General features: G+C 40.9%; 1 protein-coding gene across 1 annotated transcript in view; it reads right to left on the bottom strand.

The window, feature by feature from the left end:
* The window catches only part of RERE (arginine-glutamic acid dipeptide (RE) repeats), a 252765-nt gene extending 237690 nt beyond the window's left edge, over positions 1-15075 (bottom strand). The window contains exon 1 of the mRNA XM_015565944.1: positions 14607-15075. Within this exon, the coding sequence (XP_015421430.1) occupies positions 14607-14931 (325 nt within the window). The 5' untranslated portion in view covers positions 14932-15075. The remainder of the gene's footprint in view (positions 1-14606) is intronic.
* Between the last annotated feature and the right edge of the window lie 811 nt (positions 15076-15886).

Below are 15886 nucleotides of genomic sequence, written 5' to 3'. Positions count from 1 at the left end.
GAAGCCGGCTCTAGCTTGAGACCTCGGCTGCTGAAAGCAGGTATCTGGTTTGTTTGGCTTCTATAATTGAAACACTGTTGCAGCTCCTGCTGGCTGGCCTGGCTGGCTGAAAGCATGGGGTTTGTTTAGCTTCTATAATTGCAACATAGTTGCTTAGACTGCAGCTGAGAGGCCAGCAGCGGCAGGCTGGGAACGTTGGCTTCCTCCTTCACTGGAGCAAGCAAGCCTCCTGTTCGCTTCAGCTGCCTGGCTGCCGGCCGCCATCTTGGTTGGCAGTTAATTTGCATATCTAGCTAATTAGCCAATGGGAAGGGTAGCTAAGTTATGGTTAATTACCATGTTTCTCTATTTTTAGATAGGATTCTTTTCATACAAGCAATTGTAAACCTACTTTTGCCCCATCCTGTATTATGAAGGGGCTCCTGATTAACCCTGCATACTGTCTTCTCGTTTAAGCTTTACATAATGCCCTAAATGAACTAGATAGATGCAGGCTCCACTGTGAACCCCGCCTCCCCCAAATAAAGGGCTTTCTATTTTTACCATGACACTCCATGGAGGTTCTCAAAGAGAAATGACTAAACTTGGTAACTAATACAACCAAAGGAAAAGCTCTATCAACAATGACAAACAGAAACCATAGCAAGAGGCAGGTGCTACTCAGATTCAGACACACATGCATGTAACTGGGATGTGTCACAACAGACCCAGAGGCATGTAGTCCTCAGAACCTGCTTTATTCAGCAGCAGCCACATTAACATCAGAGCAGAGATGCCTGACAGCAATGTCTGCTCTCAAAATAACCTTAGCCAGGAATTCCATGTGTTTTCCACACTATATGGAGAGATTTTTTAGCATTTGCACAGGCAAAAGAGCCTCTTAAGAAAAGTCTTGCTTAAGCCTTCTCCTGTGTCACAGAACAATTTCATGAACTGTCACCATAGGCAGGCAAGCATTCCACTGAACATTTTAAATATCCAAAAGGATTATATAGTCCTATGAAAATATAAGATCCCAAAAGGGTTAAAGACCTTCATCTATGGAAAAGAAACACATATTACCTTGGGATCCTATCATGTTCAACAGTCTGTAGAGCCAAACCTGAAACAAATTTTTTACAAAAAAAGGGGGGGAGGGGTGGCAGGCAATCAACCATGAGACAGTTGCAGGCTCTTGTGAATAGCAAAATAATGAAAAAATGTGAGGTCAGATGGCCATCTCCTTTTGAAGTTTTGAGGATGGAGATTTAATAACTTTAAATATCTTCCTTTAGTAGGTACAGACCTTTTCAACGTAGAAGGATTACAACTGAGGTAACCCCAATTAACGGGGGTGGTATTTTGTCTTCTTAAGTTGATATGCACCTTTATTCCCATAAAGATTTAGAATTAGGTTTAAAAAGATTCAAGAGTCAAAGGTACATTAACGATTTTTAAAAATCAGGGTATAGTTGGTCTCCCTGTACTTTTTATAGTTTGAACAAACTGATTTAGAGCAGCCGCCCCGTAACTCCAATCCTAAAAAGTAACACTTCCCTAGGACTTGATTGTGCCCGGCCCCTTCTAAAGCAGCCCAGATGTATACTCATTTACTGCCATTTACAGCCCTTGAGGCGGATCCTGTGATCCCCACTTTACTGACGAAGAAACAAAGGCACAGAGGTTGTTCCTTGCCAGCCCTCCCCTGACCCACCCCACTCCCACCACCAGTGGTGGAACTGACTGGATTGCGATCTATGCCTCTCCCTGTGAAAACTGAATTGAGGCGTACAGTCAATACGGAAACCTAAGTGAGTTTATGAACAGCACTGAAATATCCAAGACATTTTTTTAATTCTTTCTTTCTTTTTTTAAATATATTTTATTGATTTTTTACAGAGAGGAAGGGAGAGGAATAGACAGTCAGAAACATCGATGAGAGAGAAACATCGATCAGCTGCCTCCTGCACACTCCCTACTGGGGACGTGCCCGCAACCAAGGTACATGCCCTTGACCGGAATCAAACCTAGGACCCTTGAGTCCACAGGCCGCCACTCTATCCACTGAGCCAAACCGGTTAGGGCTCCAAGACATTTTTTAAGGCTTATTTCATTAATGGGGAAAATGTATTTCATTTGTAAGAAATGTTAGGTACTTGGAATGGTTTGTATTAATAAATTCCTTAACAACAGAAATCAATATAAAATTATTTTATCTAATAAGCCTAAATGTTGAAGAACTACTTTATAAACAAGACAAATCATAATTCAAAAATCCCTTAGCCCTAGCTGGTTTGGCTCACTGGATAACAAACCGGCCTGGGGACTGAAGTGTCCCAGGTTCGATTCCGGTCAAGGGCATGTACCTTGGTTGCAGGCACATCCCCAGTTGGGGGGGTGTGGGAGGCAGCTGATCAATGCTTCTCTCTCATCAATGTTTCTAACTCTCTACCCCTCTCCCTTCCTCTCTGTAAAAAGGGAATAAAATATATATATATATATATATATATTTTAAATCCCTTAAAAGTGATTGTGAAAATTTATTTAACTTATAAAAGGGATAAGATTTATAAGCTGATTTAAAAAAAACAAACAAGCAGATGCCCTGGCCAGCATGGCAATTCCCAATCAAGGGCATGTACCTGGATTGCGGGTTCAATCCCCAGCCCGGGTCAGGGCACATGTGGAAGGCAACCAATCGATGTCTCTCTTTCTCTCTCCCCCACCTTCCACTCTCTAGAAAAATCAATGAAAAAAATACCCTCGAGTGAGGATTAACAACAACAAAAACACAAAAAAACACAAGCAATGTATTTTAATTTATAACTTGAGCAAACTGGATACCAACTTTTTAAACCAAAGAGAACTTTGGGTGTGAACTTTGGATAGTCTTTCCTACATATTAATACCAACCCCTGATGGCCCTTCTCAGGAAAGTCCTTACATCACCTTCTCTGTTCACATGCACTGCAGTCCAGTTCCTGAAGGAAGCACAGTGGAAACGATGCTATTCAAGACAGGCCAACCAAGGAACACAGGGTAAACATTCAGTCTGTAGTCATTACCCCTGCCTATGCTAATAGATATTTGGGAACAAATGAGGACAAGCCTAGACACTTTTCTAAGCACCTGATATACATCAATGAGCTAAAAGAAAAAAAATCCCTGCCCCCCCTGGAGCAAACCAACAGGGAAAAGACATCAGAGAAATAGGAATGGAGGTATTTAACCAGGTGTGAAACATCAGGGATAAGGCACTGGGAAGAGGTGGTGAGGTCCATGGACTGGAGGTCTTAGTGGGATCAAACTATTTCTGGAATTGGGGACTACATGGCTAAGAGGTGGAAAAATGGAAGTCAGAAAAAACGAGCAGATTTCCAGAAAGCTGTATTACTAAATTTGAAGATTAATTGCTCATAAAAATACCTTCAAATAATTACATTTAACATGTTCTTGCCATTATCAAGGGTGATTTTTAAATGGCTGTATATAAACATTCCAGTCTCTTTTGGAATACAGTTTTGCAATACATGTAGCTCGTTGTTTCTCATGTAGACATTTCTGCTATAACACAATATATATGTTGCTGGGAAAACCTCATGTTGAACAAAAAAATGTTCACTAAAACTTAAAGGACTTATATAAAACACAGGGTAAGGGGCAGATAACTGAAAACCTATGCAACTCTGAAATCAGATTACTATTTTTAAATAATCAATAATTATAACCTTAAGAAATAAGAGAGCACAGGCAGGCACCCAGAGTTGCTGGAAACTGTCTTACAGAGTATCCTATATAATAAAAGGCTAATATGCAAATACAGGGAGGCGGGACCCCCTGGTTCCAGCCTACCTCTTGGGGGCAATCCATTGAGGAGCCCCAGATGGGTGGGCGGAGTCTACCGCTTTGGAGCGATCGATCGCGGGGCTCCCGCACTGTGAGAGGACACAAGCCAAGCTGAGGGACCCCCTCCTCCCTCAAGTGCACGAATCTCGTGCACCGGGCCTCTAGTTTAATATAAATTAAAACAACAGATGCTGGCTTGAAAGAACCAAAACAATGCAGATTATCATGGGGCTTTACTGAAGGTGAGCACAGCAGGCAAGACAACCTGCTAGAGGCACAGAGTGAAGTGGGGTGCACCTCTCTGGGGAAAGAACCGCAGGGTGCAGGTGCTCATTTTTTCATTTCACTTTAAATAGAGATGAAAGGGCTCTTGCAAGTGCAACTGTCAAATTGGAGGTTTAAATTCTCACCTACTTTTTCCTTTCCTGCTAAGATACAATCAATCCTACATGCAATTATCCATTGTAATTACCTCTCTATTCTGTCCTCTTCCTAGGAAAAGTTGCATATAAACCAGCACAAATTGTACATTCCACTGTCATCATTCCTCTATTTACCTATCACATACATAGCAAAACAAGCTATTTATAAATATCCATATGCTGTTACAGGTTCTCATTGAATCTAGTGTGATGGTGTGACTCTCCTGATGAAGTGGTATGTAGTGAACATGTGTTGTTTTTCTAGCCTTTTCCCATCTATTTCCCCTACCAAACAGCTCCCCAATTTCATTGTGGGGAATTATCTTAACCCCGCCATTTGCAGTTTTAGGGGGAGCAATAAATCAAGGTTTCTGTCTTTCTATAGCCAAGACACAGGCACACAATCCAAGCTTGGCCAACTGAGTTTACTCTTCTGGGACTGGGACTCAAGCTGAGTGATGGCAAGGACAAGAAAATGTTGAATGGCACTTATTCCAGTGGCAGCACCCAGATGGAATGGCCAGTAGTTCCCACTGACCAAAAATGGCACTGCCCTTGATCCAGGCAGTTTCCACCCATTCTGTGAGTTATTCTACTAACACATTATTTTTCTGTGTGCTGTGGCCAATATTCTCCAGCTTACATTCAAAGTACTTTAACAAATACAATATGCTCACTTTTAGTAGATGACAAAAACTGCATTTTCCGTTTCAGTTGCTGAGTTAAGGGTTCAAATCCAGTCATCAGCATTAGTCTACATATTCTGAAACAATTTACCTCTCCCTACTCAGCTAACGGGCCATAATTGCCATGCATTTGCCTTTTTAACCATTATTCTGAGTATATAGTATATTTAGCAAATGAGAGATAAACAGTTTTCTAAAGGAGACAAGATGTAACTAATTTTAGGAGAAGAAAAAAATGAAAGGAGCCAAGTAGAGTTGACTCTTGAAAAACATGGATTTGAATTGCCTGGTTCCACTTGTATGCAGGTGTTTTTCAATAAATAAAGTAAATATATTTTCTCAATAACATTTTATTTTCTCTAGTTTACCTGATTGTTAGAATGCAATATATAATACACATAATATTAAAAAATGTGTATTCATTGACTGCTGATGTTTTCAGTAAGGCATCTGATCAACAGTAAGTTATCAGTATTTAATTTAAGTTTCTAGAAAGTAAAAAGTTATATGTGGATTTGACTGTGCAGGGGGGTCAGTACCCCTAAACCCCAGGTTGTTCCAGGGTAAATGGTACTTACATCATTTGCATTTTTTAAGAAATAGACTATCCTTCTTTTTCTTTCATCATAGGTGTGTTTGCTTTTTTGTATCATTTCAGTATGTTATGCAAATATCTATCCATTCTTGGCTTTCACCAATTCTCACAGGCCCATGCCATCTTACAAACCAGCTGTGCCTCAGTGCTTCATTTCCTCACCTGTGTAACTCACAAACAATGACTGGGTTGTGGAGGGAATATTTTAAGGACGAGAAACAATACGTGAAAATACAGGGGGAAAGCAGGCGCTTTAGGAACAGTGATTAGTTATCATCCGTGGGCACAGCTCCCTCACTCCCTCATCTCCATTTGCACCCAAGCTTGCAGTTCCCTTTGCCAGCAGGCACGTTAGACGATCCGAAGCATTCCGAAGTGACTGGTCAGAATTTAATTCTACAGCTGCCTCTGCTCCTCTTGAACTGTATGTGCTGTATTTCACATCAAATTTTCAAGCCACATAAAGCCTAGGTCACTTTTCCCTTTAAAAGCACATCTTCCTTTTCCTCTTTTTTTTGAATCTGCCTAAATTCCAGTCTGCCATAAAAAAGTGACAGGTGTGCTGGGATGCTGGTCCTCTCAGCCCGCAAGGCAATGCACACATTTCCTATTTGTGTATTAACTTGAAAAAGACTGGAAAGCACTGGTCTAGATCCGTGGTTCTCAAACTTTAATGTATACTATTTAAATTACCTGGGAATCGTATTAAAACAACTCCTGATTCAGTAGATCCGGAGTGGAACCGAGACTATGCATTTGTAACCAACTCTCACAGGAGGCCAATCTGTGGCCAACACTTGGAGAAGCAAGTGTGTGTCTAGTACCTCTGTCAGTACATGTAATGACCCTTTCCTTATGAAATCAAAAAAGATATGGTTAATTCATTAAATTTCCATCACTTACCATTATTTTGGTTAGAATAACATTAGAACAGCAGTTTCTCTTGTTTTTTCTATCCTCACAGAGATAAAGTAGTAACTTTTTATGTGCTAAAAATTTTTTTACCTATGCATAATTTGAATCACTTCATATAAAAAGCAATTATTTCTTGGGACTTATAAAAAGGTAAAACAAAATTTCAACAGAAGCAGAAAAATAAGAATTAATGTAATCCACAACTAAAAGTATACTACAGTATGCTAAAAACTAAGAAATACATTTTCACAATTGTTCCAAGGACTAAAACCCAGGTCACTCAAACCCGAGTCTGCCTAGCAACGAAGTTCTTCCCATAGGAGACAGGAAGACAGGTGTGCTGGGATGCTGGTCCTCTCGGCCCGCAAGGCAATGCACACATTTCCTATTTGTGTATTAACTTGAAAAAGACTGGAAAGCACTGGTCTAGATCTGTGGTTCCCAAACTTTAATGTATACTATTTAAATTACCTGGGAATCGTATTAAAACAACTCCTGATTCAGTAGATCCGGAGTGAAACCGAGACCCTCCGCACAAAATCCTATGTTGAAGTGCTAACCCCTGGTACCTCCAAATGTAACCTTTCTTGGAAAAGGGGGTCACTGCAGATATTAGTTACAATGAGGTGGGCTATAACCAGTATGATTGGCGTCCTTATAAAGAGGAAAATTTGGAGGCAGAGACGGGCACACAGAAAGAATGCTCTGTGAAGATGGCAGCTATGCTAGCCACGTCAAGGAACCACCAGAAGCCAGGAGAGGCTTGGAACAGACAAATCCTTTCCGAGCATCTTCAGGGGGAGCACGGGTCTGCCCGTGCCTTGAACTGGAACTTCCATTCTACAAAACTGAGACACTAATATTTCCGTTGCTAGCCACTCAGTCTGTAGAACTTTGTTATGTCAGCCCTAGCAAACTAACACAATGCCTCACTGTGCTCCCTCCCAAATAAAGTAAGCCTGAAGATGCTGTGCAGATATGCAGTTCCATCATAGAAAGTCTGGTGTGCCAGGTGAAGATTTTGGACTTGATCCTACTGGCAATAGGCGGCCACTGAAGGCTTTAAGCAGATTAGTATTAGGTTTATTAAGTTCAAATAAACTTGTAACACATGCCAAACCACTTTCATTCAAGCAGGGTCTAAAGGTTCCTTTATGCCAGAATCCATTTTTCTTTACACAAAAATCTTCTGCAATCATCAGAAAACGTCACACCCCCAGGAAAAGGGTGCCTCAAGAAGACACCTGCATTTCCATGTCACGATGAACTAAAATTCCAAGGAGCTAAAGCGCCAAATGCCAGAGTTTTGTTTGCTTTATTTTGAAGAGGAAATGTTTGTCTGAGTAATTGTCAGCAATGAGCTTTCAATTACCTGTATTCAGAGAATGAAGACTTGGAAACAATTCGGCCTCTTAACAGGTCAGAGACCAACCCCTCAGTAAAAAATCAGGAGCTAATCTCGAGACATGCTACTAGCACCTCCCTTCCTCTTTAAATAGGAACTTCAATCAAAGGAAAATTATCCATTAAGAAAACAGTTTAATGTTTTTATTTCTTCTTTAGTAAAATTTTCATTGAAGTATAATAGCACACATTCAAAAAAGTGCAAAGCAAGATAAATTCTCACTAAGTAATCAAACCCAACCCATGTGACCAGCCTGTCATCTCGAAACAAGGCAGGACCTGACCCCTGCGGGTCCCCGGATGCTCCCTCCCAGACACCAACACCTGAGTGTAACCACTGTCGTGACTTCAAAACACTCAAGATTAGCTCTGCGTGTTTTTAAAATGTGCTGGGAGCCGGTCCATCCTTGCTGTTTCAAGGGACCTGGCATATATGGCATACTGTTCTTAATATGTTTGCTCACCTTCTTGGTGCTGTGTTTTAACCAAGGTCACCTCTCCGAGAAAGGTTGTTTCCCCAGGTAGAGATTTTCCCCTGAAGTTAAGGAGGGAATAAAACCTCTTAACTAAGTGCCAGGCGGGTAATTAATCTCTTGAACTACAAACAATCATGCTTAAGCTACATAATCTTTACTCTCTGGAATGGAGATAAGAAACGCCCTAACCTTTGGAATAGAGATTGATAGGATTGGAATCAACTGGTATAAATACAGATGTAACAAGACAACAGGACACAGAACTTAGATGAAGATCCTAGAGACAGAACTTAGAAGACAGAACCTACACAGAACCTAGACACAGAACTTAGAGACAGAACCTAGGAGACAGAACCCAGAGACCGAACCTCGAGACAGAACATGGCAAAAGATCCTGGACAGAAACTGGCTACAGAACCTAGAGATACAGAACCTAGAGACAGAACCTAGCGAGAGAACATGGCAAAAGAACCTGGATAGAACCTAGACAGAACCTGGCAACCGAACCTGGCTGAAGAACCTGGCTACAGAATCTGGCGACCGAGCCTGGCTGGAGAACCTGGAGAACCTAGCAAGAGAACATGGACACAGAACCTGGCTGGAGATCCTAACCAGCACTTCGTTGGAGATCCAGACCAGAACTTGGCTGGAGATCCTAGCTAGGCTGCTGATCAACTGCACGCTGTCTCCGTGACATTCCTTCTTCGCCGACTCCGTCCACACCTTTGGGGACCCCTGGACCTGCTGGGGTTGGACCCCAGCAAAAATGTATAGAAAGGAACCATATAGTATTACACTCTTTTGTGTGCACTCAACACTATGCTTGATTAACCAGTCTACTTTTAACTTCAGTTGTGATGCAAACTAGATCCCCATGTTTCACTTTGTTTACTTTGGATTTTTTTCCACCTTAAATTCCATTTGCATCAAAAGAAATGAACACCTCAATCTTCAATGTATAATCAATTCTAGGTTCTAGGTCCTTTTTCAATTCAAGTCACCAATTCTTGACAATAATGAGGAAAATTTGGAAATAAAAAAGAGAAATGTTTATTTCACCTAAGATTTCATAAACCACAAACTTAAAAGTTCTTTGGCCCTGGCTGGTGTTTCTCAGTGGTTAGAGTAACAGTCTGCAAAAGGTCTTGGGTTCGATTCCCAGTCAAGGGCAAGTCCATGGGTTGGGAGTTCACTCCCTGCCCCCAATAGGGGCAGGTGTGGCAGGCAACCAGTTGATGTGTCCCTCTCACATCAATGTTCCCCCCCCGCCCCCCCGCCCCCCCACTTCCAATCTCTCTGAAAAGAGATGGGAAAAAATCCTTGTAACAACAACAAAAGGCTCATTGTCTTTTATATATAAAATTTATCTTCAAGTAAAATTTCACACTTTGGTCAAAATGTAGAAGGAACACAGACATATCAAACTTGAAAATCCTGGATCTTGATTTTCCCCCTCTCGTATGTGATGGAGATTTCTGTTATTCTAGGAATCAAATGTCTAGTGTCAAACAAAAATCATCAGTTAATATAAAAGAATACAAGAAATGGATAATCAAAAGAGAAAACAAAATTGACATGCCAAAAAGAAAATGTACCTCCCAATAATTTGAATTTTTACTGTTTACCTGATCAGGAATAAAGGAGCCACAGTATCTAACTGAAAATAGTGGATACACTGTTTGTGGGCATGCAAATTGGCACCGCCACTATGGAAAGTAGTATGGTGGTTCCTCAAAAAAGCAAAAATGTAACTACCATATGATCCCGCAAGCTCCACTGAGTCTAGAGCTGAAGGAAATAAAGTCACTATCTCCAAGAGCTGTCTGCACCCTGGGATCATTTTAGCATTATTTACAATAGCCAGGACCTGGAAGCAACCTCAGTGTCCATCAAGGGAAGAACTCATAAAGAAAATGTAGTGTGTATACAATGGAATATTCAGCCATAAAAACAAATAGAAGAAAATCCTGTCATTTGCAACCACATGAATGAACCCTGACTGAAAAAGTCAGATGGGAAAGACACACATTGTATGATCTCATTTACAAGTGGAATCTAAAAAAAACAAAAACCCCAAACAGAACAGATTAGTGATTTTGGGGGGAGAAAGGGGGAAGAAGGGAGGGACTGGTGAAGGTGGCCAGAGCATACAAACTGCTAGTTATAATATGAATAACTTCTGGGGACATACTGTACAGCAGACTGACTATAATTAACAATATTGCACTGTATATTGTATATTTGAAAGTTATGAGTAGATTTGTAAAATTCTCATCACAAAACAAATTGCAACTATGTTAGCTTATGAATGCTTGTGGTGATTATTTTGCAATATATACATATAAAAATCACTACATTGTATATATTAATGTTATATGTCAGTTATATCTCAATAAAGCTGGGGGAGGGGCAGTAGAAAGAAATTAATATGCTGCCCACAGCAAGCTTTAGAAATCAGTATGTTATGCTAGAGAAGCCCAAAAGGGGAATCTGACTGCACACAGCTGTGTAATAAATCAATTTGTTACCGTGACAGTCATCTCAAAAGTAGAGCAACAGTCGACAGACAACAAAGAAGTCAGATTAGACCCAGGGGCAATATATAACAGAGTGCCACAAAGTTTCTGTTTCGTTTTTTATTTTAGAACAAGTCAGTTAAATCAATCATTAGGAAATAAATGATTCAAAATAGACTTTCAGATGCATTATTCTAATTTTGACATCATTAACCAGTCAATAGATCTTTGAAAGGTTTTCAGGAATTTCTTTATTTGACAAATATTATGGAATGCACACTCTGTGTACTCTATTGTCATAGATGCCAGGAATACAATGAAAAGCAAAAACAGAGCTGCTGCTTTTATGGAGGAGATATTAACCTTAAAACAGTAACAGACAAAAAGTAGAAGAGTATTGTGCTGGAAGGAAAGAGACATAATGCTATGACAGTCTCTCTGAATGAAATCTGGGTAACCCAGGAGAGGAAAGGCTGTGACCCTGGAAGGAAAGAGCTGAGAAGGGGTGAGGACTAGGTAAGTGTGTCTGCCTATGTGGGGGCTGGAGTGTTCGGGCTCACTAGCCTGTGACAAGAGCAAGTGCAAAGGCCCTGAAGCAAATAGTAACCTGGGCAATGTAACTAAATGTCCATCACGCTGAGCTCCTATAAATGAAATAAAAATAACAGAAAGAAGGAGCTGGAGCAAAAAAGCTGGTTTTGACATGCGTGAGGTTAAACCTTAGCTAGTGATACATTCTAAATAATACCCATTTGTCAATAAAATCTCATTCTTCTCAGACCACATAATCTGATTATTGACCTGTTCCCCTAGGACAGGGGTGGGGAACATCCAGCCTGCAGGCCTTATCATTCAGTCTGGCCCTGCTAAGGCATTAGGGGTGAATTAATTAAATGTCTGACCAATATAGCAGCCTACTTTTTAAGTTGATAATTTTGTATGGCCCTCGAAATATCCAAACAACCTGTGGCAGAGAAAAGGCTCCCCACCTCTACCCTAGGATAAGTAGTACAGGTACATAACTGTCTACTTTTATCCTCGTGGCATCACTCACTACTGGGCTCATTCTTAATGACATTTTGAGAGGTACCTATAATTTATACTTAATCTGAATATTAAAACCAATTCAGAAGAGTACAAAGCCAAAAGAAAAATCTGTGCTTTATACCTTAAAGAAACAAATGAGCATAAAAGATCTACTATTCAACAACTAATAATCTACTGAAGAAGCCCCTTATGATGCCCCACAGGTTCCCACCTAAACACCAAGATACAACTAAACATACTCTCTGCCCCTGGGGGAAGATAATGGTTTTCATCACTAACAAAGGGTGTTATTGTAGTACTCTGCACCAAGAATGAAAAAGACCAGAAAGGAAGACAAAGGAAAGGAAAAAAATCCAGTCCCATCTGGGAATCTAATCACAGTACCTGACTTCTGATTCTTCAGTTTAGGTATCCTAAAGAACAGGCAATGTTTAACAACCCTCCATTTAGAAAGAAACTTTTTAAAGAAGGCAACCAAGTCACTTAGCTTCTAATGCATCCCCCAAAAAGAAAGGAAACCACTGAGGAGGTCAAAGAGAGTCTCCTTACTACAGAGCCAAGCACCCACCAAACCTGGCAGGGTACTACCCCACGGCACAGCTACATCACCCACCCACGCACAAGGAACCCTGCACAAAGTGGTCATGCCCTGAATGCCCTAGAAAACGTTCAAACCAGTTCTGGTTTCTATAGATCCTTTATAACAACACATTCAGTCCAAAGAGATCTAGCCCCCCTCCCCCAGCCCCCTCCCATTTCACAAGGGTCCTCTGTTCTTCCCAGACACCATGTAGGTAAGCCCTTAGCAACAGCCCTCTTCTAAACATCAAGCAGGAAGGACTTACTATCCTTCTGCAGAAGGTGCGATAAGAATGTGCATCAGTTCTCAAACTAGTTTTCTTGAAACTGGTTTTTCTTGGGGAGATATTCAGAAGAAACAGGGGGCACAGTCCCATAGTGGAGAAAAGGACAGGGTTGCTTTGTCTTCTGTTTTTACTGTTAAAGAGGTTTCCTGAACTGCAGGCTTCTCTGAGTCATGAATTATGACACTCGCTCCTGAGAGGGGTGCTGTGTGCAGCATTTCCCACACATATTTGACTACAAACATTTGGGGGAAGTATTATGTCTGCTGATACAGGAATAACGTTCCACAGAAAGAGAGGCAGGCATTCAACACCGCACAAGCCAGTGATCCAAATGATTGCATTACCACATTGAATTATTATGCAGCAAGAGAAAAGGATAACAAGTAAGTTCTTACTTTAAGTTAGCATACTATAATCTATATCTAAAGGAGTTAACACATTCTGTTCATTTCTCATGATCTAGAACTAAATAGCAAGCATTTTGTGGTAACTCTATAAAGAGACAGTCTTCAGTGGCTAAGAAATTCTTACTGTCCAATATCTAAGTCTAAATCAAAGACACTGATAGTACAGAACCTACACGTTATTATCTCTACACCAGAGCTCTAATCTCTCTACAAACTGAACTTTGGTAATTTTATATTACGTAAGTATCTTTCTTCTAGGTTAATCATCAACCAAGAAATTGTAATTGTGAATACAAGCTTATCTGTTTAAGTTCTAATATTGATTCTTTTGAAATTCAAAACTAATTCCTATATGGGAGGTTGAGGGAGAATATGGTACTTTATGTGAGGTTCAAAACACTTACACCTCAGTAATGACACAATAATCTCCTTATAATCTCCCTTTCCTGGAAAAGCTTCAAACTGGGAGGCCTTTCATCTGTTCATTACAGCTCATATGAAATTCATGTCGTTTCTCAGCACTGTAAGTAATTCAAACAAAATGATTTTTAGCTAGTTTTATTGACTTCTGTAAGAAAAGTATCTTAATACACACAATATATCAAATGGAAAAGAGAGAGTTTTGCTGGTGCCCAACAGGTTCTGAATCACTTGTTTCTCTGCCTCTCATCTGAAACCTAAGTCTGTCTCTTCTCTGAACAATGCTATAAACCTCAGTACACCTAATGAACATAATATATTGTCCTTTATAACAACATATTTAGTCCAAAGAGATCTTTTTTTTTCTTCACATTTCACAAGGGTGCTCAGTTCTTCCCAGACACCATGTAGGTAAGGCCTCAGCAACAGCCCTCTTCTAAACATCAAGCAGGAAGGACTATTATCCTTCTGCAGAAGGTGCGATGTGAGCTTTTCCAGGAAAGCAGGTTACTTGGCTGCAGCTATTATCACTGATTAGAGAACCGGAAGCTCAGTTCTTCAGAAAAGGTTATCGGAAGAAATAACCCTTGATCAAAGGCCATTAAAAATACCTCCCTAGCTTCTGGTCACTGCCGTGGCCAATGTAAAATTTCCTGTTTCCAAGAATCTTAAGGTTTATTTGTCCCACCAGAGCCACTGTACCCTAATTTGTGTGTAGAAGTCAGAAGATGAACACCACTGAGCAGATGGGAAGGGAGAGAAGCAGCAACATGAGCAAACAAGAGAGAGCTGCCAAGCGCACACCCCAGGAGAGAAGCCCGTGCGGAGGCAGACACAGCCAGAGGCAAGAGCCAGCACATCCAACCGGCCACAGTGAGCCAGCGTGCTTCCCACCGGCAGTGTGTCCACCCAAACTACCACGGACCCTTCTGGGCTCCAGGCCCGCTTTACCAGGTGAAAGGACACCTGACAGCGGATGCCATTTCCCCTCCACACACACGTAAGACCCCCATGTAATGCTCCTCACCTCCTGGTCTGTAAACAACATCGTCCTCAGTGATGTAAGAGGTTATCTCGCCAGTGTCTGTCCTTTCATAGCGAGATTTTTTTTTCGGTGGCTTCTTTTTGTTCTTCTTCGTGGACTCCTCTGTGGTGGCACTGTTGTTGTCATTGTCCTCATCTTCGCTGTGATCACTCTCGGCATAATTTTTGGCTCCTCCTTCCAAGGTACAGCTCCTGCGTGGCCGGGAGTTCTCACTCTCTCTCACTTTGTCCCTTTTCTCTCTCTCTCGGTCCCGATCTCGGTCCCGGTCCTTCTCTTTGTCTTTGTCTTTGTCTTTGTCAGCTGTCATGATTCGCCACGTGCCTTCTTCTGTCCTCTCACGGCTGGGCCTCCGTGAAAGGTAGACAGTGAGCCTGGGCTTCAGTCTTCTGAATTTCTCACTCAATTCCAGGGAAAATCCAACCACTCCAACAACCCCAACGTTTCAAAACTGCTAGGAGAAAAAAAGAGAGAAATTGATTTTACTTTATCACTTCCTCATATTTTTCCCTGAAATGTTTTTTTAAAAAACATATATTTATTTATTTCAGTGAGGAAAGGAGAGGGAGAGAGATAGAAACATCAATATGAGAATCACTGATCGGCTGCCTCCTGCACGCCCCCTACTGGGGATCTAGCCCACAACCCAGGCATGTGCCCTTGACTGGAATCGAACCTGTGACCAATCAGTCCGCAGGCGGATGCTCTATCCACTGAGGCAAACCAGCTAGGGCTCCCTGAAATGTCTTGTTTAATAAATCTCTTACTCATATTTTAGCCCTAAAAACTTCTCTTGAGCCATGTGGGGGGTGGGGTGGGGGGGAGTACAAGTGATAAAAGTTTTTAATTATATATAGTTTTGGCCTCAGTCTCAGCTAGTATATGGTTTGATACTTTCTACAACAGCAATAATGAAAAATGTCTGAATGTATAAGATGAACTATACTTTCTAGATACCAATTGTTTCTCCTTTTTAAGGAAAAAGTGTACCTTAATAGACAACATATAATGGGTACTATTATATAAAAGGCACTTCATAGCCATAAAGTTAATTTAAAAGGTAAAGAACCTATAGTAAAAATTATTTCCACCCAAAAAAGCAAAATTTGGATAGCCTTAGAAAATGTCCAAAGTGTTACAAACTTCTGATGACTTTCTATCCACTTCTCCAAATTTCCAGATTTCCTCCCAACAATAACCATAAGATTTCCAGAGTGCCTTCCAACAATAAACATAAGAGTTGACTCAAATAAAATGACAACTTC

The sequence above is a fragment of the Myotis davidii genome, unplaced genomic scaffold, assembly GCF_000327345.1.
Source record: "Myotis davidii unplaced genomic scaffold, ASM32734v1 scaffold299, whole genome shotgun sequence".
Taxonomy (NCBI): domain Eukaryota; kingdom Metazoa; phylum Chordata; class Mammalia; order Chiroptera; family Vespertilionidae; genus Myotis; species Myotis davidii.
This window is presented reverse-complemented; position numbering and strand designations above follow the sequence as displayed.